The 25,524-nt window shown below is 37.2% G+C and overlaps 1 protein-coding gene across 4 annotated transcripts in view; it reads right to left on the bottom strand.

The window, feature by feature from the left end:
• Positions 1-25,524, bottom strand: part of SMARCC1 (SWI/SNF related, matrix associated, actin dependent regulator of chromatin subfamily c member 1) — a 165,609-nt gene that overhangs the window by 67,188 nt on the left and 72,897 nt on the right. For all 4 annotated transcript variants that reach the window (XM_023620516.2, XM_023620517.2, XM_023620518.2 and 1 more), the window contains exons 13-20: positions 23,612-23,649; positions 20,487-20,608; positions 17,653-17,724; positions 15,477-15,590; positions 14,701-14,854; positions 13,889-14,002; positions 8,304-8,363; positions 352-610 (exon numbers count right to left, since the gene is read on the bottom strand). In XM_023620516.2, the coding sequence (XP_023476284.2) occupies positions 352-610; positions 8,304-8,363; positions 13,889-14,002; positions 14,701-14,854; positions 15,477-15,590; positions 17,653-17,724; positions 20,487-20,608; positions 23,612-23,649 (933 nt within the window). The remainder of the gene's footprint in view (positions 1-351; positions 611-8,303; positions 8,364-13,888; positions 14,003-14,700; positions 14,855-15,476; positions 15,591-17,652; positions 17,725-20,486; positions 20,609-23,611; positions 23,650-25,524) is intronic.

Here is a 25,524-nt window from a genome sequence, read left to right as displayed (position 1 = left end):
CCCCCACCATAGCATGGCCCGCCAAGCAGTGCCATGTCCCCACCCGGGATCCAAACCAACGAACCCTGGGCCGCCGAAGCGGAACGTGCGAACCTAACCACTGTGCCACGGGGCTGGCCCTGCCCAGCCAATTCTTAATAAACATTTGTGTTTTACTTTCAAGTGTTATAATACTTTTAAATATAACATGGTATCTTTAAGGGACAATATAGTTGATCTTTTTGTTATTTATATAACAGAAAGGAATGTAACAGCTGATATTTAAATTTGAGATAACATTAATATGAAGGAAAGTATTAAACCATTATCTGAAATTGTTGTGCTGTCAAGATGGTTTAGGAAAATCCATACCCAAAGCTGCTTTTGCTGCAGCAGATGCCACACGAGGGTCCACCACAGATGCCAAAAAAGCAACAGTGCTCATGACTGGGTTTCCTGATTGACTGAAGGGGACAGGCTGGTAGGCCAAGGGCCCAAGAGAAGCATCTGAATTCTCAAGGTATGGGTCCTCAATGGGAAGCCTCAAAAAGTGGAGGATGCATTCATCCTGAGTACGACTTCCAACATGTTCTGATACTTTGTTCCAATCATCCTTGTACATCTCCAGGGCCTAAAACAGAAAAAAAACAGGAGCGTTAATATCAGGTAACAAGGAAGTAATATGTAATAACATGAGAAGTCTGTGACTATTCTTTAGATAGGTTTTTAAAAAAATAATGAAAATGTTTATATGAAAACAGGAAGATCTGACAGCTCTCCTTATATTAAATTCTTAATCAGGCAAGATAAATAAATAATAAAAGGCACGCATATTGTAAAGGAAGAAGTACAACTGCCTTTTGTTAATACACACAAGATTGCTTATACAGAAAAACCTAAGAAACTCACTAAAAAGGCAGTAAAATGAAAAAGCTTAGCAAGGTTACAGGATAGAAGGGCAACAGAAAAACTCAATGATATTTCTATATATATGAGCAATGAAAAATTTTAAGTTGGAAAAAAGTATTTAAAAATAGCATAAAATGAAATACCTAGAATATAATAAAATATGTATAAGATCAATATCCAAAAAAGAAAAAAGACATGCTGAGAGAAATCAAAGACCTAAATAAACGAAGTACTGTGTTCTTTCAGTGGAAGTCTCAATATTGTTAAGACGTCAATTCTCTCCAAAATGAACTACGGGTTAATGCAATTCCATTCGAACTCCAAGCTTTTTTTTGTTATCAATTAAAGAAATGACACTAAAATTTATAAAGTATATAAATTTCTAGTTTTAAAACTTATAATTTTTCAGAGAAAATGCGGGAAACCTCCAATAAAAAGAGGAAAAGCAGTCTTCAAGGCAGAGAATGACAGAACAGTATAAAGAAAATCAGAACTATGCGGTGCTAAGTCAAGGAATTAACTGGGTAAAAAGAATCTATTCAGTAGCTTACCAAAGCACTACTCTCAAATAGTTCTCCTAGGGCCATGATTCTCAACCAGGGCAGTTTTGGCCATGTCTGCAGACATTTTTGATTGATACAACCGGGGAGGTGTTCCTGGCATCTAGTGGATAGAGGCCACGAATGCTGTTAAACATTCTACAGCGCACATAATAGCCCCCACAACAAAGAAACTATCTGGCCCAAATGTCAATAGTGGCGTGGCTACAAGCCTTGCTCTAGAGCCTGACTTGCTGATCTACACTGAAACCGCTTGCTATGATAGTTCTCTCCATGTTTACCTGCCTCAGTGAATCCCTAACCCTGGGTTCCAAGTGCTGTTCCAGGCTTTCTTTCTCACTGGAGTGGTACAGGACTCCTCAAAACGCGAGCCAACAAATGGTCTTACTCATTAAATCCTTGAAAAACAAGGTTAGCTCTGGGTTTCCTCTGGATAGTCAGTGGCCTCAGATAGTTATAGAAGGAGTTACTTAGAAAAAAGACCCAGCCTGTAGCAAAAAAGAAAAATCAATCTACCTTGCTAGGGTCCTTGGGGCCAGAAACATTTAGCAGGGGCCATCTTAAGTTCTTGATTATGGGTAGAGATTTTCTTAGCATGCTCTATCATAACCTTTTCAAACAAACTTATTATTAAAAAAAAAAAGGTTTCCTTTATTCATTTTCCTTCAGCCAGAGAAAAATAAAGCTCAAGAAGGTTGTCTAAGGAATTCTTTGACACAAAATTCAAGCAAGAGTCAGCGTCCAGAAAAGCGTAAGGCTGAGAAACAGTGAACTTCTGAGCCTAGGCACTGGTGGTAGCGTTACATAAGAGGGGCAGATTGAAGAGATGTTTTCAAAACAGAACATGATGACAGACTGGCCAGGAAGGACAGACAGGTGACATATAGAGAAAAGCTATCAGATTAGTAGATGTTTTATGATACTACAAAACACCTTAATTCCTCCTGCCATAACCTGGGTAATCACCATTACTTACCTGGATTCTCAGAATTTTATGTCTCTCTATCCTTAAATTCATCCTACTTTCTGATGGCAGAATGTACTATGTTTCAGACAAGACACTGTCTCTCCCCTGCCTAAAACTATTTCATTGTTCATCATTATCTTATGGAATTAAGGCCAAACATGATTGGGGCTCTGCCTACTTCTTCTACCACACTCCCAACTCTTTTGTTCCAGGAATACCCAGATCCCACACTGTTCCTAAGTATTGTGGCTATGTACAGTTTGTTCTGCACTAGAAATATCATGCATTGGAATCAACAAAGCTGTCCCATTTCCCAGGAAGCTGTTCATTACATCTCATTCACCCAGCCTAGCTACACAGCCACTCCTCTGTATGTGTTGTGCTCTGGGTGCACCTCAAACTGTGTAGCTGAGGACATGGCACTCATTTTTCATTTTATCTGTTTGTGTCACCTGCTAAACTATAAATCCCTTAATTGCAGAGACTATGGCCTATCTCAATCTGCAGTGTCTGTTACAGTGCCTGAGGCACAGTAGCCAATAAAATTTGCTGAACTTAACCACAGGGAACTGGACAAAACCAAGAAAGGAATTTGACCTTTTCCTATGGCTCCAAATGTTAAAAAAAACCCCACAAAACACAACACATAAAACCACACTGTAAAAAAGGCTTTTCTTCAAGACAAGTTTTTTTTTTTACCGGAAGACATACTCATCTAAAGTATAATTTAAAATTACACAGGAAAAAAATCTTTCTTGGGTTGCATATCAAGGAAAGGTATATCAAGTGCATGCACGCTGTCAGAAAATCTCTGAGGCTGCTTACTGAATATCTCCTAATGCGACTGCTTCTGTAAATCTAGCCAGTATAAGATACGTGAAAATTCTAGTGATAAACAAACATTAATAACTCTCATGGACTTTATTTTCAGGTACAAGACTTTACATCCATTGATTATCTAAGGGAAAATAAATACAAGGCATGAGAAAGCAAAGCAGGCATGAGAAAGACTAAAGTTAACAAGGGAGAAACGATAAGCTCACAGATACAAGTCTTGTCAATATCAAGCCCAGGGCAATTATAAATGACCAGGAAGAATACTGCAATTAATTGTAGACTTAAAAGCAATTGTGAAAGCCTCTTTTTAAAATCTCCTTAATCACTATGTAATAGAATGGCACCATTTCTTCTTTGATTTTGGCCCCATGATTCTGTCTACGCAATTTCAAACTGCCGCAGGGACTGAGTTATTAGCCTTTGTGGCTTCCTACACTGATGACAGATTTTCAGGTGAAACACATGAAATTCCTCACACATTTTACAAATAAAATTTTACTAAAACAAGTCTCCAACACCTTGATCTTATGCAATATTTTTTTTAAAAAGCTCATATAGAGACTTATATTATCTTTCATGTCTACCAATCAAAGATTTTTTTCAAACTGCATTCATTTGTCCAATGTGTAGATTCCACTTTGGTTATTTGCAAAATTGAAATTATGCCTCCAATACTTGTGATAAGACAATCAACTGAACACAACCAAAGATAACAACTTGTAGCTTTCCATACAACAACTATCCTTTGATAAGAGATTATACCAAACAAAATCTTTTGTAAATAAAAGTGAGTGATCTCAAGAATAATCTGAAATATTTGGCATGCTGCCAAATTTGTCAACCTATTCACTAGGGAGAAATTGACTGTTTTTTTGGTTATAAATCCATTAAAAACTTTTTATCTGACTTTATGTTCTTAAGCTATTAATTACTGGTAAATAACTATATAAATAGAAGGTGTTAATAGTAAACAATGCTGTTGGGAAGCCTTTTATTTCTCTTTGCCTAAGCACAGACAACACCTGGTGATTCAACTACATGCTTAAAAGAAAAAATCAACCACTGCACAGGGCCCACCTGCAGGAGAGAAAATGCACTATTGTGTAAGGATACTGTGGTTTTCCTGGGTATGTTCAGGGTAAACAGCAGCTCAGCCATTCTGACCTCATTCTGTACGTACTATCCACTAATCTTAAATGTAGAAGAGGAGAAAATTTTGAGTATCACTGTGCAGCAAGAAAAAGAACTGATAGTGAGACTACTGTTCCAGTTGGTGTTGCACAACTAAATTTCTCCCCAGAGCCCTGAGATTCTAAAACAGCAATATAAATATACATTATAGTCCCCTGCAAGTAATGAGAATTTTTAAATTAACATCCATGACAGACACGACTAGACAAAACAGCCCTGAAACAAATAAAAAGTGGCTCAGAAAAGAAGCTCTCTGCACATCACTGATACTGAATGGGCAGACAAGAATAAATTAAAGTACTGGTAAAAACCCAGAAGGAAGAAATCTTTTTGAATTTTGATCCAGAGAGAGAGACACAAAGAGAGAGAGAGAACAAGGAAAAGTAGCAGACAGTGTAAGAAAGAAAAGGAAATAGTTAATACACCTCTAAAACTTAAGGAATCAGTTTGGAATAACTAAAAAAACCAAATTAAAGCAGTACAGAAATGTCCGATAACATCAGGCCCAGTGTAACTCAAAATGTGGTTTGGAGACCCATGGGGCACCAGACTTTCAGGGGAACTGAGAGATCAAAACCATTTTTCATAATAATACCAGAATATTATTGCCTTTTTCATTATGTTGACTTTTGTACTGATGGTGAAAAAAGTAATGGTGGTTGAATTGCTGGTCCCTTAGCATGAATCAAGGCAATGGTACCAGACAGTGTTAACTTAAAGTCACTTTATTCTTCACCGCCACAAAACAAAATAAGCCAACTTTACTTAAACGTTTTCTTAATGAAATAGTAAAAATAACTAATTTTATTGACTCTAAACATCTAAACCCATGTGTTTTTAATATTCGGTGCTATGAAACATGAGGTACACAAGAGGACTAAATATCAATTATCAAAGCATGATGGCTGCCTAAAGGAAAAGCATTTTTGCGATACTTTGAATTTCAAACCTAACTAGCCACTATTTTCATTAAACAACATTTTTACTAGAACAAATGGTTAACACACCATGGTTTCACAGTTATCTGGCCAACATTTGCTCATAAACAAACAAGGATTCTCAAAAATCTCACTTCAAGGAAAACAACTGATAGTGCTCATTGCCAATGATTAAGTGAAAATTAGAATTCTCAAAAATACGTATCTGCCATGAAAGCTTGTCCTACTACTTAAAAAAGAGTTTTTCTGATGAGATGAGACTGGTAATAATATCAGATGAGATTTTTTTGATATTGTATAATGAACTGTATCAACATTTGGAAGATGCGCATAATTCAGTAATATCAATGTAAGGTGTTACACAAACATACATAGATAAAAGATCTATCACAAGCACAAGAGAGACCAATGGATTCCACACTACAACTGACCCTCAAGAAACTATCAGTGGTCAAGTTTTAATGTAGTATCAAGTAAGAATATCCATTATTATCTGCAAAGATCATTAACATACCTCTCCTGTTTCTAACTACATACGCTGGTGATGCCAGATTTTCTTAATATACTTAAACTAAAACAATGTATCTGACAGAAAGGCAAATATGAAAATCTAGCTGTGTTCTAGTAAGCCAAACATTATAGAGATTTGCTAAAATGTATAACGCCACACTTCTCACTAGTATCTTTCATTTTCCAAAAGCTAACTTACTTATTTTTCTGCTGAGGAAGATTCGCCCTAAGCTAACATTCACTGCCAACCCTCCTCTTTTCTTTTTTTTTGATTGAGGAAGATCAGCCCTGAGCTAACATCTGTGCCAATCCTTCTCTATTTTTTTGTATGTGGGACACCTCTACGGTGTGGCTGGTGAGTGGAGTAGTTCCGCGCCCAGGAACCAATCCCAAAAACTCAGGCCATTGAAGCCGAGCACGCAGAAATTTAACCCCTTGGCCACGGGCCAGGCCCTCCAAAAGCTATTTTTTCATAAAAATGTTGATTATGTTGACTCGCAATGGGTTTACTGCTATTTTTAAGTGAATTAAATATTTTTCAGTTTTAATTTTTAATATAGAAAACATTAACCAAGTCACATAAATGAAAGCTCTTTGGAGTCCTCAATATAATTTTTAAGAGTGTAACTGTTGTCCCGAGACCAGAAAGTTTAAGAACTGCTGACCTGGTCTAACCTTATACTTGATTTCTGAATTGTGTATTTTACCCCCGATACACAACTTTGGATCAGATGGAATACTCTAGTGAAAGGGAGCTCTCTTCTTCCACAAATTCATTTAGTTATAAATGGTGCAGATGCTGTCAGTAAATTACCAGCAGGAATCACGTTCTTCCAGGTTGACCCCACTACTGAAATCACAAAGCCAGGTATTAGTTTTCCCAGGATCACACGCAGGTGATTATGAGACTCATTCTGATCAATGAGATACAAAGGAAAGACTGATGAGGGGCTTCTGGGAGAGCTTTTCCTTCCAAGAAGAGCCTGAGAAGAAAAGTCTCCAACTTTCTTCCTGTTTTGAATGGGGATGTGAAGGCTGCAATTAACCAGCCTTCCTGTGACCAGAAGAGAACACACAAAAAGATAAAAAGTGGACAGCTAAGGAAGGTGGAACAAAACAACACAAAAGCTAGGGACCTGATGAAATAATTGAGCAGCGGAAACAATCTTGGAATTGCTAATCTGAAGAAATCTAGTTGAACACAAACCAATGTCCTTTTGGTTTAACCTACTGCTAGTCAGATTATCTGTTCCTTGCAGGCAAAAGCATTCCTAACAGATTTAACAATAAAGTTCCTCATATGGTCCTAATTCAGCACCCACAGACACATTCTATCCACAAATATTAAGTGGATCATGTAGGCTCCATTTTACTTAAACAATTGTTCTGTAACTAAAGACAAAGGGTTCTTCTTCAGAAATGATTGATAAATATAGAAGCAAATAGTTTTTCCTACCCTTCAGACTAGAAATAATGGCTAAGATCTAGCTGTGTCAGTATTTGCAAGAATCTCCAAAGACATGAAGAAATCCAAATAAGCATTCAATAAACTGATTGACAGAGACACCACGCATTATCACTGGTTTACCATAGTTTCTGCTTTCAATAGTGTTTTCAATGGCAGATGTCTTTAGCTACTTCTCTGGAATCCTTCTGGGAAATATAACGGATGTGCACTCAAATGCATACAAGCACAGTAGGGATCTAATCTACAATGACTGAGGTGGGCTAAGTTAAGAAAAACTGGAATCTGAAAAACTGCCCCACTTCAAAGGAACATCTGCTACTCAAGGGCAGCCAATTATTGCTATGTGGAAATGAGACCCTGGTATTGCCAGATCTTCAAAGTTTGGAGGACAAGTTCGAAATCTAGACTACTTTGGCAAAGCTCCAATATGTGTTTAAATGTTGGCAAAAAAATTTAAAACCAAAAAACCCAACCTGGGGGGCTGGCCCCGTGGCCGAGCGGTTAAGTTCGCACGCTCCGCTGCAGGCGGCCCAGTGTTTCGTCAGTTCGAATCCTGGGCGCGGACATGACACTGCTCATCAAACCACGCTGAGGCAGCGTCCCACATGCCACAACTAGAAGGACCCACAACAAAGAATATACAACTATGTACCGGGGGGCTTTGGGGAGAAAAAGGAAAAAAGTAAAATCTTTAAAAAAAAAAAAAAAAAACCCAACCTGGGCCAAAATAACACATATCCAGGCTTGATTTCCCCTACGGAAAGTCAGAATGTCACCTCTAGTGTGATATTTAAATAATAACAGCCCAGGAAAACACTGTTAAAACTCATCACATGGATCAAATATTTTCAGGATAAATTCCAAAGGTATATTTAAAGTCCTAGTCACAGAAACTGTATCCATCTCATACGTGAATAAAGGGGCCACATCAGTAATCTGCTTACCTCCAGGAGTAGAAGGGTTTCCTGTTCAGTCCATTCTCTTCCCGCACTAGCACCTTTACTCTAAAGAAACAAAATCAGAATTTACTTATTCCTAAAGGCTGCATATGGAGCTCAGCAAGATTCCTTTCTATGTTCAGGGCACAGGTTTATACAAACCACCAAAGTCAGTCCCTGAGTAAAAGGAATAAAAAGCACAAGAAACCTAAACTTCAAACAGAAAGGCTGGCTTATTTCAAAGATTTCTTGATGTCTACCAAGGACTCATGGATTAATCAAACATTTAATTTCCAATATTTTGATATTCAAAAATACGTTTTGAAGCTACAAAGGCATAGTATTTTAATGCATACTGGAATCAGCTATTATACTGTAAACAAAAAACAAACATTTGGTATAACTTAAAGGCAGTACTTTTTCCAAGAAAAAATTGTAGTAGATATAAAGCAGATTCCTGATTCCAACTGCAATAAGTTCATACTATTTCACTTTTAACATCTCCTGATTAAAACAATCTCCCAGGGATTCCCTAAACTCCAAATCACCTTTCCCATGAGAATCTCATTTAACTGAAAATTTATGTGAGCATAGGGGTATAAGAAAACTGAGTTTGCGTTATGTAAAAATTTTGTAAAAGTTATGTAAAAATTAGAATTTAGGGGCTGGCCCCAAAGTGGTTAAGTTCACAGGCTCCACTTTGGTGGGCGAGGTTCGCTGGTTCGGATCCTGGGCACAGACCTAGCACCACTCATCAAGCCATGCTGAGGCAGTGGCCCACACAAAAGAACTAGAAGGACATAAAACTAGGATATACAACTATGTAATGGGGGGCTTTAGGGAGGAAAAAAATGAGAGGTCAGAGTTCAAATCACACCTTTAAAAGAAAATTAAAATTTATCAACTGATTCATATTTCTTGATTTGCAGACCCTAAACCATAGATATACAGAGTACAGGATGTGTAGTATACTTGACATTATTCTTTAGCTGCAGATGTTACTAATTCAAAATATATATTCAAACATATTCATTCTCTGAAAACTCTATTCCTTTGTATTTAAGTGGTATCTATTGTAATTTGTTTTCTCTCGTTTCTAATTTGCTTCATTTGAACACTCTTTTTTTTTCTTAGTTAGTCTGGCTAAGGGTTTGTCAATTTTGTTTATCTTCTCAAAGAACCAGCTCTTAGTTTCACTGATTCAATCTACTGTTTTCTTGGTTTCAGTTTCATTTCTTTCTCCTCTAATTTTTACGATTTCCCTCCTTCTGCTGACTTTGGGCTTGCTTTATTCTTCTTTTTCTAATTCTGACAGATGTAGCTGAAGATTACCTATCTGAGATTTTTATTTGTTAAGGTGGGTTGCACAGTGCTATCAATTTCCCTCTTAGGATCACTTTTGCTGCATGACATATGAGTTCGTATGATGTATATTCATTTTCATTTGTCTCTAGATATTTTTTAATTTCCCCTTTAATTTCTTCAGTTATCCACTGGTTGCTCACAGAAGCATGTTGTTTAGTCTCCACACATCTGTCACTTTCCCAGCTTTTTCCTTTAGCTGATTTCTAGTTTCAAAGCATTATGTTTGGAAAAGATGCTTGATATGATTTCAATCTTCTTAAATTTATTTAGCCTGCCATGTTTCCCAACAAATGGTCTATCTTTGAGAATGTTCCATGTGCACTTGAGAAGAATGTGTATTCTGCTATTTTTGAATGGCGTGTTCTATATATATCTATTAAGTTCATCTGGTCTAGCTTTTCATTTCATTCCACTATTTCCTTGTTGACTTTTTGCCTGGATGATCTATCCACTGATGAAACTGAAGTGTTAAGGCCCCCTACTCTTATTGTGTTGATGTTAATATCTCCTTTTAGGTCTGTTAATAGTTGTTTTATGTACTCTGGTGCTCTTATGTTAGGTGCATATATACTCGTGTTATGTACCCTTGGTGGAATGTCCTTTCAGTCATTGTATACTGCCCCTCTTTGTCTCTCATTGCCTTTTTTATCTTGCAGTCTGCTTTGTCTGATATAAGTAGGGCAACACCTGCTTTTTTTTGCTTGCCATTGGCTTGAAGTATCATCTTCCATTCTTTCATTCCTTCCATTCCTCTGGTCTGTGTTTGTCTTTAGAGCTGAGATGTGTTTCCTGGAAGCAGCATATTGTTGGGTCCTGTTTTTAAATCTATCCAGCCACTCTGGGTCTTTTGATTGGAGAATTCAACCTGTGTGCATTTACACTGATTACCGATACATGAAGTCTTAATACTGACATTTTATCCCTTGTTTTCTGGTTGTTCTGTATTTCCCTTGTTTCTCATTCCAGGTATTTCTGACTGCCAATTCACTTTGGTGGTTCTTTTTTTTTGGAGGAAGATTAGCCCTGAGCTAACATCTGCTGCCAATCCTCTTTATGCTGAGGAAGATTGGCCCTGAGCTAACATCTGTGCCCATCTTCCTCTACTTAATATGTGGGATGCCTACCACAGCATGGCTTGCCAAGTGGTGCCATGTCCGCACCCAGGATCCGAACCAGCGAACCCCGGGCCGCCAAAGAAGAATGTGCAAACTTAACCCCTGCACCACCGGGCTGGCCCCCAACTTCGGTGGTTCTTTATGATGGTTTTCTCAGTTTTCTCTTTATTTATCTTATGCACCTCTGTTCTGATTTTTTGTTTAGTGGTTACTTGGAAGTTCATTTAAAGATCTTGTATATGAGATAGTCCATTTTCTGATGCTTCTTATTTCCTTAGTCTAAGCAGGTTCCATCCCTTTCCTCATCCCTAAGTTTTTGTTGTTGTTGTCACAACTTATTCCATTTTGTGTTGTGAGTCTGTAGGTAAAATGAAGTGATTATAGTTACTTTTCATGTTTTCCTTTCCTTTACCTTTAATGTTATAATAGTGTTAGCTAACCTGTTCTAAAGAGAGCTGCAATTTTCTGATTTTGTCTGCCTATTTATCTCCTTGCTCAAGGCTTAAACCCCTCCCCCTTTTTTTTCAGATATAAGAGCCTTCTTGATCATTCCTTGCAGGGGGGTGTCTTCTGGTGACGAACTCCCTCAGCTTTTGTTTATCTGGGAAAGTTTATTTCTCCAGCATATCTGAAGGATAAATATTGCTGGATGGAGTATCCCTGCTTGAAAGTTTTGTCTTTCAGAATTTTGAATACATCATTCCACATTCTCCTAGCCCGTAAGGTTTCTGCTGAGAAATCCACTGGAAGCTTGAAAGGGATTCCTTTGTATGTTATTTTCTTCTGCCTTGCTGCCCTTAATATTTTTTCTTTGTCAGTGAATTTTGCCAGTTTTACTAATATGTCTTGGAGAAGGTCGTTTTACATTGATGTAATTAGGAATTCTATTAGCTTCTTTTATTTGTAATTCCAGCTTCTTCCCCAGGTTTGGGAAGTTCTCTGCTATTATTTCTTTGAACAAGATCTCTGCTCCTTTCTCTCACACTTCTCCCTCTTGAATACCTATAATGCTCATGTTGCATTTTCTAATTGAGTCAGATATTTCTCACAGATTTTCTTCATTTCTTTTTAGTCTTAGTTCTTTCTCCTTTTCCATGTGAAGCATTTCTGTATTTCAGTCCTGTAAATTGCTAATTTTGTCCCACCGAATATCAGCTTTGTTATCTAAGGACTCCAGATTTTTCTTTTCTCTCATGCATTATGTTTCTCATCTCCAACATTTCTGATTGGTTTTTCTTTTATAGTTTCAATCTCTTTTGTGAAGAATTCCCTCTGTTCACTAATTTTATTCCTCATTTCATTGAACAGTCTTTTCGAGTTTTCTTGTAACTCATTGAGGTCTTTTATGATGGTTATTTTGAATTCTGTCATTTAGATTGTAAATTTCTGTGCCTTCAGGATTGGTTTCTGGGTACATGTCGTTTTCCTCTTGGTCTGGAGTGTTAATATACCTCATCATACTATTTGATGGGGTGGACTTGTGGCTTCGCACAGTGGTAGCATCTGGTCAGAATCCATCTGCAGCTACTGGGGCAGAGGCAGGGGGATGCGGAGCAGGAGCTGTGTATTCTAAACCCACCGCAATCCCTGGCAACTGTGCCTATCTACTGGGGCCTGTCTGCGAGTGTCCGCCAGCCACTGCTGATTTACATACGTATGCACAGGTGCTCTGGCATGGGTCCCTTGCTCTGGCCAACCGGCCAAGCTAGTGTGCCAGGTGAGGGGAAGGGCACTTTCTTCCACATGCACAATCCCGCAGGTGCTCTTGCTCTGCACTCACTGTCTACCCTACTGGGCTGCTCGGCACAGTGAAGACACCCCCATGATTGCTTACCCTACATGGTGTGGAGCTTTCCCACAGGCTAGGAGTCGACTCCAAGAGCAAAGGCGTTCCTGCGGAGGGCTGCCACCTCCCCTTCTCCTCAGTGTCAGGCACAGTCCCATGCCCTCGGTCACTGCCATTCAGGGAAGGAGAAGCGATCCCCTTACCCCTTTCTACTGCCTCCGAGGGGGTCCAGCACCTCCATCCTTCAGGTGTATGGTTGTGCTGATCTCTCGGACATCTACTGTGTTGTGTGAATGTCCTCTGTTGGTTTACGAGTGTCCTTTTGGTTGTATCTTAGAGGGGAGAGTCTAAGGGAAAAGCTTACTCTGCCATGATGCCTTAACACAGGGAACAGCTGGTCAGAAGCCCATCTCCCTTCTTCAGGGACATGCCTCCGGCTCCTCTCTGCCTGGCAGAGGATGCTGTAGGGTCCCCAGAGTGTGGTGTGTCCCCTTGGCATCCAGAGAATGTGCAGGGAGCAGTTATGAAAAATTTTTAGCCATTCCATCTTAAAATATTGCTTCTTCACTGTTCTTTCTCTTCTTATAGGTCTCTAGTGATAAATATTAATTCTTGTGACTGTATCTCATGTGTCTCTTACACTCTTTTCTCTCTGTCCTGTCCCTCCCCAACTTCAAACCAATTTTGCTCTTAGTGTTTCAGTTTTGCTGTATCTACTAATCTTCCTGAGTTTCTTAATCCTGTCTTCTGCTGAGTCCAGCCTGCTATTAAACCCATCTGATGAGTTAATTTCAGGTATATTTTCAATTACTCAATACTCATTTGATTCTTTCTATATACAGTATATATCACTTAACAACAAGGATATGTTCTGAGAAATGCATCATTAGGCAATTCTGTCGCAGTGCATACATCAGAGTGTGCTTACACAAACCCAGATGGTAAAAGTCTACTACACACCTAGGCTACGTGGTACTCATCTTATGGAACCACCGTCATTATATGTAGTCCATTGTTGACCGAAATGCTGTTATCCGGCACATGACTGTATTCCAATTCTCTGTTGAAATTCTCCATGTTCCCTCTATTTTCTTTAACACATTAATTATAGTTATTTTTAAATACCTATCTTCTAACCATACAGAAGAAAAGGGAAGATAAGTGACTGCTGTTTTATGAAATGCCATCAGATTTAAGTACAAAGTTCACCTCCTTACATTACAGAGAGTAAATTAAGTTTCTTATGAAAAATGATGCTTCTTAGAAGGAAGAAGAACAAAGAGGACATGGAGAAAGTCCACGCGTCTCCTGAAAAAATTCCTTACCTTTGCTAAGGTTTTCTTGGAGTAGATATCAGTACGAAGACCAAAGTTCTGCAAATCAATTGGTTTTTCCTTGTTTTTCTCAGGAAAATTTAACATCTGCTGAGCAGCAGGGACCTAAGAGTCAGATAAATGATAAATGGCTGTATTAACCTCTACAAAGTCAAGGGGATGGAAGTCTTTAACAAATTATTTAATAGCGGCATTTAAACCACTCCTGGTGGAGATTCTACAAAAGAATAAATACCCACACCTCCACACTACACTTCTAATAAAATTTCAACATGTAAGAAACATTTTTCTGCCTCTTTTCAGTCACAGAGAAAATAGGTAACAAATTTCGTTTATGTGATCTTCCACTTCGCAATAGAGGGCAATTTATAGCTTAGATTCATGTTATTCCAACTTAATGCTATACATAATCTGGTTGACCTAATAATCTTTTCAAGAAAACATGTGTATGGATGTCCACTTTCCAAATGTTAGGAAGGGGAAGTTGTAGACAATTTAACAGATTTAAATAATCTCCTTGTTTGGAAGTGGTTTTGATGGTAGAAGTGATAAAGGGAGTCATGAGTATGAAATTAAATCTATAACATGATAAGGCATAGAGTCTTGGGATTAGTAAGAGAGCCTTATCTTAAACTCTAAATATTCTTATGATATCAAACATTTACAACAGATAAAAACTAACAAATAAAACCTATCAGCTAAGAAACAGTACTATTACATGACAATAATAATTCCTGAATATGAATGGTGGAAGTGATGGTCTGTTACCATTCAGAGCTGAAGAAAAGACAGCATTAATTTACCTGTGGTGATCGAAGATGTAGAGGCACAAGCCCAGATGGAGTATCAGCTAATACATTGAAATGAGGAGTCGGAGGCGGTCCCATTGCCATGGGTCGACTTTCTGGATCCACTTGGTAATTAACGAGCCCCCATTGCTCTAAAAAGGCATGAACCCTGAAGAATAAAGCTCTGAAAGTTAAAATCTCGAAAATGTACCTCACCTCCTTCAAAACCATCATCACATCTCATTAAAAACAAAAACAAAAAAAGTAAAGATGTTCTCTGTAGGCTACGAACCATGACAAAGTAATTGACAATTTTGGTTTGGTTTGTTTTCTGAGGGACAATTTCTAAAAACTCAAAATAATGTTGATAATATAGCTCCCCGAAACCTAGCATAAGCCTAAACATTTCAATCACAGAAATAAGAGAACAAATATTCAGTTAGGTCCATGCTGAAAGAACTCATGTAAAGACCAACTTCACAGGAGACCCACATTTTGGTTTTTTTCTTTAGACAGATCTGGGGCACAGAGCTTATCCATTCCTCACCCCAACCCATTCTCCATCTTTAGTCATTTTATGATTTGTTTCTAAAAGAAAAGGTGTTAATTTTAAAATCTTAAAAAGAGGAGAAAATGTTAAGGGATTAAAAATATTCAACTCCTAAATGAAAGATATAAGATTTAGGTATTTTATTAACCAAGAAACCATGTAGTTTAATCAATCAAATTAGACAGCAACGCATCACTAACCACAAGCAGTGAAGTGTACAAGAAAAAGTGAAACATTTTACCTCATCACAGCACACACATCTCCAGTCAAGTTCCTCCGACAAGCAGTGCTAGTTAAATATTCTTGAGGGTTTAGGCGATATGTGTCGATCATAAAATTTCGATATGCCAAGTATCTAAAAGCAATGGCAAAATTCATAAGGTGGACACACATCCTTTCGGAAACAATAACTTATAGATCCAAAAGTCTTCATATTCCTCACAACCAAATACTACTTAGTTAAGACCATAATCTAACAAACAATAATAATATTTTATTTAGAATTTACAGTCCCAAGTATAACTCTGGGTAAGAACTCCTAACATGCAATATATAATTAATATACAACAACAATAAGTAAAATAAAGGAATCTGATGACGTTAATGTGAAGTAACAGAAATATAAACTTGGTCACAGAGGTGAATGGATAAATCCTTAGTTTAGCTGCCCGCAGAATTTGCAAACGACACATGGTTACCTAGGCTGTCTTACTAATTACCACGTATCTAGCATTTACTGTGTGCCAGACCTAGTTCTAAGCACTTCTCATGCAATAACTCATTTAATCCTCACAATTTCTCTACAAGGTAGGGTCTATTATTATTCTATGAATAGATGAGGAAACTGAAGCACAGGATGATTAAAGAATTTGTCCTAGTTCACAAGGCTGGTAGGTAGTGGAGCTAAAATTCAGTGCAGTGTGCTAGATCTAGAATCCATGCTCTTAACATATGCTGCATCTCATTTCTATACTCTTTCTAGAGCTACATGTGGATTTCGCTCTGACAATGACTATATACCCTCTGGCTAGCAGTTTCTCAGAGAGATTCCAGCTAGGCAACGAATAGAACCCATGAAGCCAAACTCAGAGGTAAGACAAGAACATTTTAAAAAGGAAAGAAAAACAGATTCTGAGTCATAGCAGATTCCACAACATACCCATGCATTTCTGCTACAAAATACTTAAAACAAGAGTGTTAAGAAGCTGGAGACCTAGGAAAAGTTCTTGCCACAAAAGTAAAACAAAAGTCTGGCAGCTTAAGGTTAGCTACATCCGAGCAGAAAAGGTAAACTGCTCAAAAAGGGGCCTGTAAAAGCACAAGTGGATAAACAAAGACTAAAAGGTGAATTTACAAATTTAAACAGGCTAAATTGCTAAATTGTGCTTTTGTAAACAGAAGACTGCTGGGAACCAGAAGTATTTACAAATGCTAGCAAAAGGCAAACTGGTGGCAACAGACAAATTAGCTGGAAGGATATACCATGTCCAAATAGGTGGAAAAACTATCAGGGAAACTAACAGAGTCTCTTACGCCAAATCTTTGATTCTGGTTTTAAACGACTCCTTAGACCTTTGTTACAGAAAGGGTGCAATAAGCTTTGACATCTAAACTTAGAATCTCAAACTATCATGGACAATCTACCACCAGAAGATACTTATTATTCAATCTTCTGTATTTGCCATGTGTTTTATGTGGAAAATTATCCTTCCCTAACAATTTAAACAAGAGACATTTATTTGTGCAGTCAAATGTGTATAACAGACAACAGATTAATGCTATGAAGATAATACATGGAAAGGTATTTATAATATGATAGATGTGAATTTTAGGGGCAAGGATTTCAAGAAGAGATTTCCTGACAAACTTCTTCCTTCCAATAAAAGTTTTACTATTTCCAATGCAAAGCACAACAATGCTTTATTAATTAAGATCAATTCATATGCAGCTATATCTTCATATTTGGCATTCTTATAATTACGAATCATTAATCAGAAAAATAAGATAAAGATTCCATTTTCTCCTAGATTATTACACATAAATATATATAATCCATAACACACATGTACACGCAGGGTGGGAACTATTAGGGGGAAACCTGAACTCATTTTAGTGAATACTTGTTATTGAATTCAATCTTTAGCTGCAAGAGCTGATGTGCATAGAGTTCAAGGTTGAGGAAGAAAAAAAATCGGAAACAATTCCCTTTGAAGCAAAGAACACTGTGCAGCTGAGAGTTGAACACTGTTGTAAAGGAATAAGAATATCTACAAACTTCCAGCACATTTGCAAAGATTAACTCAGAAGTGTGCTTTGAGAACCCCCTGCCTAATACATACAAATAACCAATTTTTCTTAACAGCGGCCCCACTAAAGTATGTAATGGTATCAGGATTACATCTTTACATTTCACTTACATCTCTGGAGTCTTCGACTTGTTTTTCCCATTGAAAAACTCAGGAAGAGCACGCCGTTCAATCACATGAATACTGAAAAGAAAGGAAAAAGATCGGGAGACCTCTTAGAAAAGCAAAATCTTAAAATTTGAGCTAAGCTTGTTTAATTTTCAAACTAAAACTGATAAATCCAAAAGCTGAGCACTACTTGCATTCCTAAGTATTAACAGCACATAACAAAGAAAGCTTTCCCTTTTCTCACTCCAAACACTTATGGCAGTTTTTCTATTTCCATAACCAAACTCAAAAGATTATGAACACATTTAAAGCCAGACATTTTATTACGTTCTTGTCATAACACATCATGACTAGCTGAGGAGCCACAAGATAGAGTTCTCCGGAAACCGGCTGACAAAAATCACAGGAGTGGCCCAGCAACAGTCTGGTGAAATGAACCACCCTGCCAAAACACAATGCAATTTACGATAATCAGTTTCTCAGGCTCTTAACATCAATTTCTGTCCAGCCCTCAGAAACTTGCAAATTGAATTTTTTAAAGATTTCAGTGATTTACTGACTTTAAAAATATAGAACTCATTTTTTTTTTGGAGGAAGATTAGCCCTGAGCTAACTACTGCCAATCCTCCTCCTTTTGCCGAGGAAGACTGGTCCTGACCTAATATCCATGCCCATCTTCCTCTGCTTTATTTGTGGGACGCCTACCACAGCATGGCTTTTGCCAAGCGGTTCCATGTCTGCACCTGGGATCCGAACCGGCAAACCCCGAGCCGCCGAGAAGCAGAACGTGCGCACTTAACCGCTGTGACACTGGGCTGGCCCCATAGAACTAATTTTTAACATTTAGAAAAAGGCAGTGACAATTCTATAAAATGTTACAGGTGATAAGCACTGTAGAAACCATGTAAAATGATCAGGCTTAACAGTATACAAATGAACCAACTATACATCTAGCACAAAGGTTTTGTCAGTAACACTAATCAATGCTTTTCTTGATGACACATTTTAGTTTCTCAGTGGCTTTCCAGATATGCAACATGTACTGGTTACACTAGAAAAAGCAAATCAACAGTCTGTAAATATACTAAGATCATTCACTCTTCCATTATTTGCTAACATTTAAAACTGTCTGAACCGGATTTGTACTGCCAAATAGTATAAACACAATGAATTACCTAAAAACTTCTAGGAAGATAATTTTTAAGATGAATTAATGATATACAGATACATGCATAATGACTTTCCAAATTTTACTATAAAAATAGCTGTAAACAATTAATTATGTGATTCTAATATGCCTCTCATTGTTTTAATAGTTACATGTTAGGAAGAGCCCATAAAAAAACAATTTCTCTATTCATCCAGAACAAAACACACAAGAATGTTTAATCTCAAGCACTTTCATTTTCAACACCTATGTTTGAAGTGCCGGCAGCTGATTCCTTAGGTTCTGAGAAGCGGGTAAGGGGTGGAAGGAGTGGGGTATTCAGAATCAGAAAACCTGAGTTCTTCCAATTATCAACTCTGCAACTTTGGAACACTTCAAATGAAGCAGCAGTCAGCTCATCTATAAAATGCGGATATAACTAATAATCCCACAATCCATCTAAGAGCACACTTTGTGACATGCAAAGGTTATCATGCAAATGAAAGTGTTTCTGTAACCTATAAAAACCTACAAAATTATATATTGTTATGACTCTTCCCTTCTTTAATTTTAGAGGAAAAGAATGCTAGTTTCTCGAGTGTTTCCCTTAAGATATTCTGAAACTTAACATGTAACTACAAACAACGATGAGAATGAGACACTTCCAAATTCAAAAATAATTTAACACAATATTCAATGTAATGAAGACTGACTCTCAAAAAAGAGCGATACGCTTATTCTGTTCTAGCTTCTACTTATTCAAAACATTTAGGAAGAGCATTCAGAGTTAGTTTTAAAGACATGCAGAAAAGTCTCAATACGTGGATAAAAATTAAGGTATGACTCAAGTGGACCATCCACCCTATTCTTTTAAATTGGCTTCTAAAGACTTCTAGATGTAGATATATAAAAAATCACATCTATCCTTAAAGAATGATAATGCAGTAATCGAGAGCAGGCAAAAGACCCAAACAAGACCAGAAGATTCTCAGTAAGGGCAGCATCAGCGGAGGAAGTGAACAACCTTCCAAGGAAAGTACCTTAAAGAAGGCAGTATCTGTTTGGAGGGTTAAGTTCTGGTAGATATATTTAAAAATTGAAAAACCAAACAGACAAAAATCAGCCTGAAACAAACAGTCACAGCTCCTAAGTAATCAATAAATAAGACGCCTAGGACTGCAGTTATTTCCAACCATCCACCAACGGTGCCACAGTGGTTGTGGTAAATCACAGGTAGGTTTGTTTTTTAGAACTTGTACACATAGCAGGGTTTATATGCGAAGAGCTTCCCAATGTTAAAAAGTTTCCTATTAAAATGAAGCCATTACTGGGTAGTAAGATGTTTTTCTTTATTTCTTCAATGTTTTAAAACCATGTAATGAACATCAATATTTTAAAATTATTAAATATTCAAGCATCTGCCTGTCTGAATTATAACTGATTCTAAATGAGTTAGGTTCAAGCTTATAAAATTTTACAACCCTAAGTTACAACACAATCTAATTTACATCCCTAAATTGTTTTAAAGAACATGTTCCAAAGTTAAAAAAATAAATCACTTTCCATCTCCCCCTATCCGGTGTCACAGTGAGGACTGATGTGAGGACTTGGGCAAACACCACAATTTAATTTCACGGGAAGTTTTCCCATTCCTAAGCACCATGTTCACAGATGTAAGCAGCACACTCACCAGTTATAATCAAACCATGATGCATAGCTAGGAATGATAATGTGATTGGTCTGCTCTGTCACATTATCTTCACCAGGGTCAACTGACCGACTCTGATCACCTTTGCTAGGATCTTCATCTTCCTAAAGAAAGGAAACCAAAGTTCAGAGAAAGAACTACAAAGATATTTAACAGCTTTTATACTTCTGATCTTAGGTCACAGAAAATGAAGATAGCTGATCCAATTAGAAGGACCAGACAAACAAATTCCAAGTAAAAACAGTGTTTCACAGTTTTTAAGGTACCTTCACAAAATGTCCAGATGATATAGCAAATTTTATTCCTACCTTTTACAGATGAGGGGATCAACTCAGAAAAGGGCCCAAACTTTTACCACAATAGCCTGCTTCTTACTTGTCTAGTTTTACCTAATCTTAAGACCACAAATCTAAATTACAGGAATATCTCGTTTTACTGTATTTTGCTTCACTGAGCTTCGCAGATACTGCGTTTTTTACAAGACCCTCCACCAGCAAAGAAATGACAACTTTCAGAAGGCTCAGATGATGGTGAGCACTTTTTAGCAAGAAAGTGTTTTTTAATTAAGGTATGTACGTTGTTTTTTTTAAGGGAAAATGCCATTGCACACTTAATAGAGCACCGTATAGTGTAAACATAACTTGTATTATGCACTAGGTAACCAAAAAGTTCATGTGACTCATTTCATTCTGATATTCATATTCCATTTATGGCAGTTGTCTGGAACTGAACCTGCAATATCTCCGAGGTGTGCCTGTAGTTGTTCTGAAGTTATTCATAAGGAGGTGACTCAAGGACACTAATAAGGCATAATGACAAGGCTTCTCCTATCTCAAAGAATAAGCACTGACTATCTGCTAACAGCTATATGCACATTATTTCATTTGTTTCTCACAATAACAACAGATACTATTATCACTTCTTCTGTGGATGAGAAAACAATGCACAGAGCTAATAAGTTATAAACAGGATATTACTCCAGAAAGCCCAGATAGAAGGCCTACACTCTTAACCACTCCCACTATTAAAAATTAGCTTGGATTTTTATCAGATTTATAGAGGTTTTGCAAAGGATTCCACCTAAAAACTCGATTTTCAATACAATAATTTCAAAATCATTGCTTTAGGTCAAAACAAAGGAATATTTCTTAGGGTACCACTAAACAGTAATAAAAATTACTTTTAAATAATATTATTCAATACACAGTTTATACTCAAATGGATCCAAGTATTCCAGAAAAGTCCTTTATAGATTTTTCTCCTCAATCCAGACTCTGATCAGAGATTCCATATTATAATATTATATATGATATTCACGTATCTTTAGTTTCTATTAAGCCCTGCCTCCTTTTGGGGGAGGTATTTTATGACATTAAAATTTTTGAAGAATCCACATCAGGCATCTTGTAGAACATTTAACAATCTCTATTTATCTGATTGGTTCTTCATAATGCAAATTCAACATTTTTATGAAGTACACTACAGGAAATAAGTTCTCTGACATTCAGACGTTTTCTGAATTTGTACAGTTAAGTCTATCAACCTTTCATCTACAGTGCTTTTACTGTCTTTCATCTTACAGAATTCTCTTCTATTAAGAAACCAGTCAAATTTTGAATTGTATTCTTTTATAATAGTTCCACAGTCTGATTTCTACCTTTAACTCAGTCCAACCTAAATTTCCCGTGTGCCATTATTTGAGGTAAGGATCTAGTGTTACCGCCTAGAAACTTAAACCAGTAGTTTCCTTAAGACCAATGAATACTGAACAAATTTAATGTATGAAAACGCCAAGGAAACTCTGGTTGTTACTTAAATGATCCTGAAACAAATGTGTTCATATTGATGACAAAGGTAAGAAATTTTATTTCCCAAACCAAGGAAGCTGGCAAAAACTATGCTCACAGATAATTTGTTTTTGTGGTGTAGGATTTACAAATTCATTCAATTCAAAAAATTTCCTTTATTCAGGAAAACCAAGGAGAGGTTGGCACTGCAATTAACAATAGCTGACAGTGTATGGTTTATCTATCTCAGTGAGGAAACAAGCAGGATGACGTCATGGGACTGGGTGTTGGACTAATTACCTCTAACCACCTTACATTTAAGCTATGTAACAGTCATGTCCATGGTTTCAAAATTCCTCCTGCTTTTGGTAGAAAAAGAAAATCTTACAGGAAAATTCTTTGGCTTTCTACTATGGTCTCTTTTACTACCCACACAATACTAGTTAATCTGAATGATAGCTTTTTACAAATATAATATTCATTAATGTTTACAAGTAGCTCTTTGAATAAAAAAGTTTGACTTTAAGGAAATAATCATAAGAATGATTCAGTTGAAGAGACATACGTAGAAGAGTTTCCTAAAATACTTTTCCTGGAAATCCTGTCATGACTATGTTCATTTTTTGAATGTATAAAAAAACAATAACTGTCAATCTGGAGAATTTCTTTGAGGCAACGAAAAAAGAAAAGAACTATCCATTTTTAGCAAAGTAAGGAAGTTATTTCAAGGAGATTAGGGATTAGCTACACATATTAACAGTCAGACACAACAGTCTGAATGAAACAGTGAGCCATTTATTAAAAAGAGAAGTAAAATCTTGCCTTAAACCCAACTTTCCAACAGCATAATTCCTGATGTCTCTAGAGTAGAACTGATGAAACAAGAAACGGCTGACTGTAAGTCTCAAAAAAGTGAAGGGCAGGATCCAAGGCTACATTGGCTGTGGATTGGGGCTGCATCCACAGAAATGGGAGTGAGAAAACCAAGGCGAGGCATGGTCCCTGCTCACCTGCACATTGTCGGATAACATCTGGAATACTGCTCAGCTCTGACTATTAACGTGCAACCAGGAGAGTAATGGAACCAGAAAATAAAGCATATGAGGGATACCACCTGGGAAGATGGAAATTTCCTCTTGATAAAATACTGGGAGTCAAGAAAGACAAACTACGTTGCGAGTGTGTTAAAAGAGAAATTAAAATATCAGAAGGGCCTCAAAATAGAATATTTCTAAGGGCACTTCCAATTCAATGTTTCTACTGCTCAATATACAGATCCTTAGAGAGTTACTCCTTCACCAGGCCTAACTAAATCATTACCTTTCCTCCTGTCGTGATTGCTTCTTCATCTTGTTCATCTGAAAAATCGAAACACATACTTTATTTTAAAAAAACAGGTAAATCCTATTTGGATTACCTAAAAACTTTAAGGTTTAAGTAATTGATACTAGACAGAGAAAATGAAAGAAACAGCATTATTAAAGCAAATCCACCTTGAATAATTCAGTAAATTAGAATTGTACACACAAGCACAGAGATAAGTAAAAATTCAAGGCATAAGTAATTAAAAATTCCCAACAATAGGGAATTTATAATTAATTACTGCTTAGGCTACTATCTTAGTCATGATCTTACTTAATAATAGGTAAAGGACTTGATTAGGGCTATTGCCTCCTGAGGTTTAGTGAAAAAAAGTAATGACACTTTGGATTCCAGAGGAAGTGAGTAAAGAATGAGGAGTAAAGAAAGAGGTGATCATCAATCCCTACAGACAAAGTCCTAGTAAGAATGTCAATCCCTTCTCAGGATAGGGGACTCTAAGATCTAAATGCCATCTTTGCAAAAGAATAGAAGCAACCCCATGCATAATTTAACCTAGGCAGCTGATTTCCACAGTGAAAACTAAGTGTCAGTGTGGAAAGAGTAAGAGGCCACAGCACAAATAATTACATTAAGTTCCTATAACATTTTATTTTTTTATAATTATTATGACCCTTGGCAGTGACTAAGGTACCATAAAGTTCAAAGAGAACATGGGGAAGCCATTTTTCATTAACTTAGTCATTTAACAAATATTGCTAAGAATCTGCTATTTGAAAAGCACTAAATAAGCCGCTTAGACCAGGGGTCAGGAATTGAAAGCCCACAGGCCAAATCTGGCCCACTTCCCTGGAATCTGGGAATTATACCCTAAGCATGTTCCTAGTTAACAGTTAACTGATAAGAAGAGTGGTTTGCTGTGCCTAGACTGTGCATAGCATGGCTTATGATGAACTTCTGTTTACTTCTGGCAGCTTGGAATTTTCGTATGTGCTAGGCACAGGGTACCCTACATGACCAGGCCCCCCAGTAAAAATACTGATCGTAGACTCTCTATTGGGCTTCCCTGGGCAGAAGCGCTGCATATGAGCTGCTGCATTTTTGTTGCTGCAGGAAGCATGCATTCCGTGTGACCCCTCACGCAAGGGAGTGAGTATAAGGAACCCTGCACCCAGACTCTGCCTGTGGCATTTTCCCTTATGATTTGTTTATGCTTCCTATGTCACTACATGTTAGCCATAAACACAACTATATGCTGAATCTCATGAGTCCTCTTAGAGAATCTCCAAACATGGGAACGGTCTTGGGGATTCCCATCACACCTCCAATTGAAGCGCGGTTCTTACATCTTTAAATGGTTGAAAAGAAAATCAATAGAAGAATATATCATGACATATCAAAATTAACTGAAATTCAAATTTCAGTGTCCATAAACGAAAGTTTTCTGGACTAAGCCATGATCTTTGCTTATAAATTATCAATGGCTGCATCTACATTATAAGGGCAAAGTTGATTAGTTGTGACAGAGACCATATGGCCCACAATACTTAAAATATTTACTATCTAGCACTTTTCAGAAAAACTCTGCCAATCCTTACTTTAGAGGATATAAAAAGATGAGTAGTAGTTTAACAGGTAATAGAGACTAGCATTTAAACATTTGACTAAATTTCACAGAGTGCCTACTATGTGCCAGCCACTGTCCAAAAGCTAGAAACACAATGATGAACAAGAAAAGATTCCTGCCTTTACGGAGTTTACATTCCAGTTACGAGTGGCAAGAGATGGAAGAGAAAGTAAACAAAAAGATATAAGATGTTGAAAACTGCTGTACGGAGAATAAAAATAAAGTATTTTAGAGAGAGCCTGGGTGGGTGGACTCTTCAGGGCAAATAAAGAGGGAGGCCTCCCTG

This window comes from Equus caballus, chromosome 16 (assembly GCF_041296265.1).
Source record: "Equus caballus isolate H_3958 breed thoroughbred chromosome 16, TB-T2T, whole genome shotgun sequence".
Classification (NCBI taxonomy): domain Eukaryota; kingdom Metazoa; phylum Chordata; class Mammalia; order Perissodactyla; family Equidae; genus Equus; species Equus caballus.
This window is presented reverse-complemented; position numbering and strand designations above follow the sequence as displayed.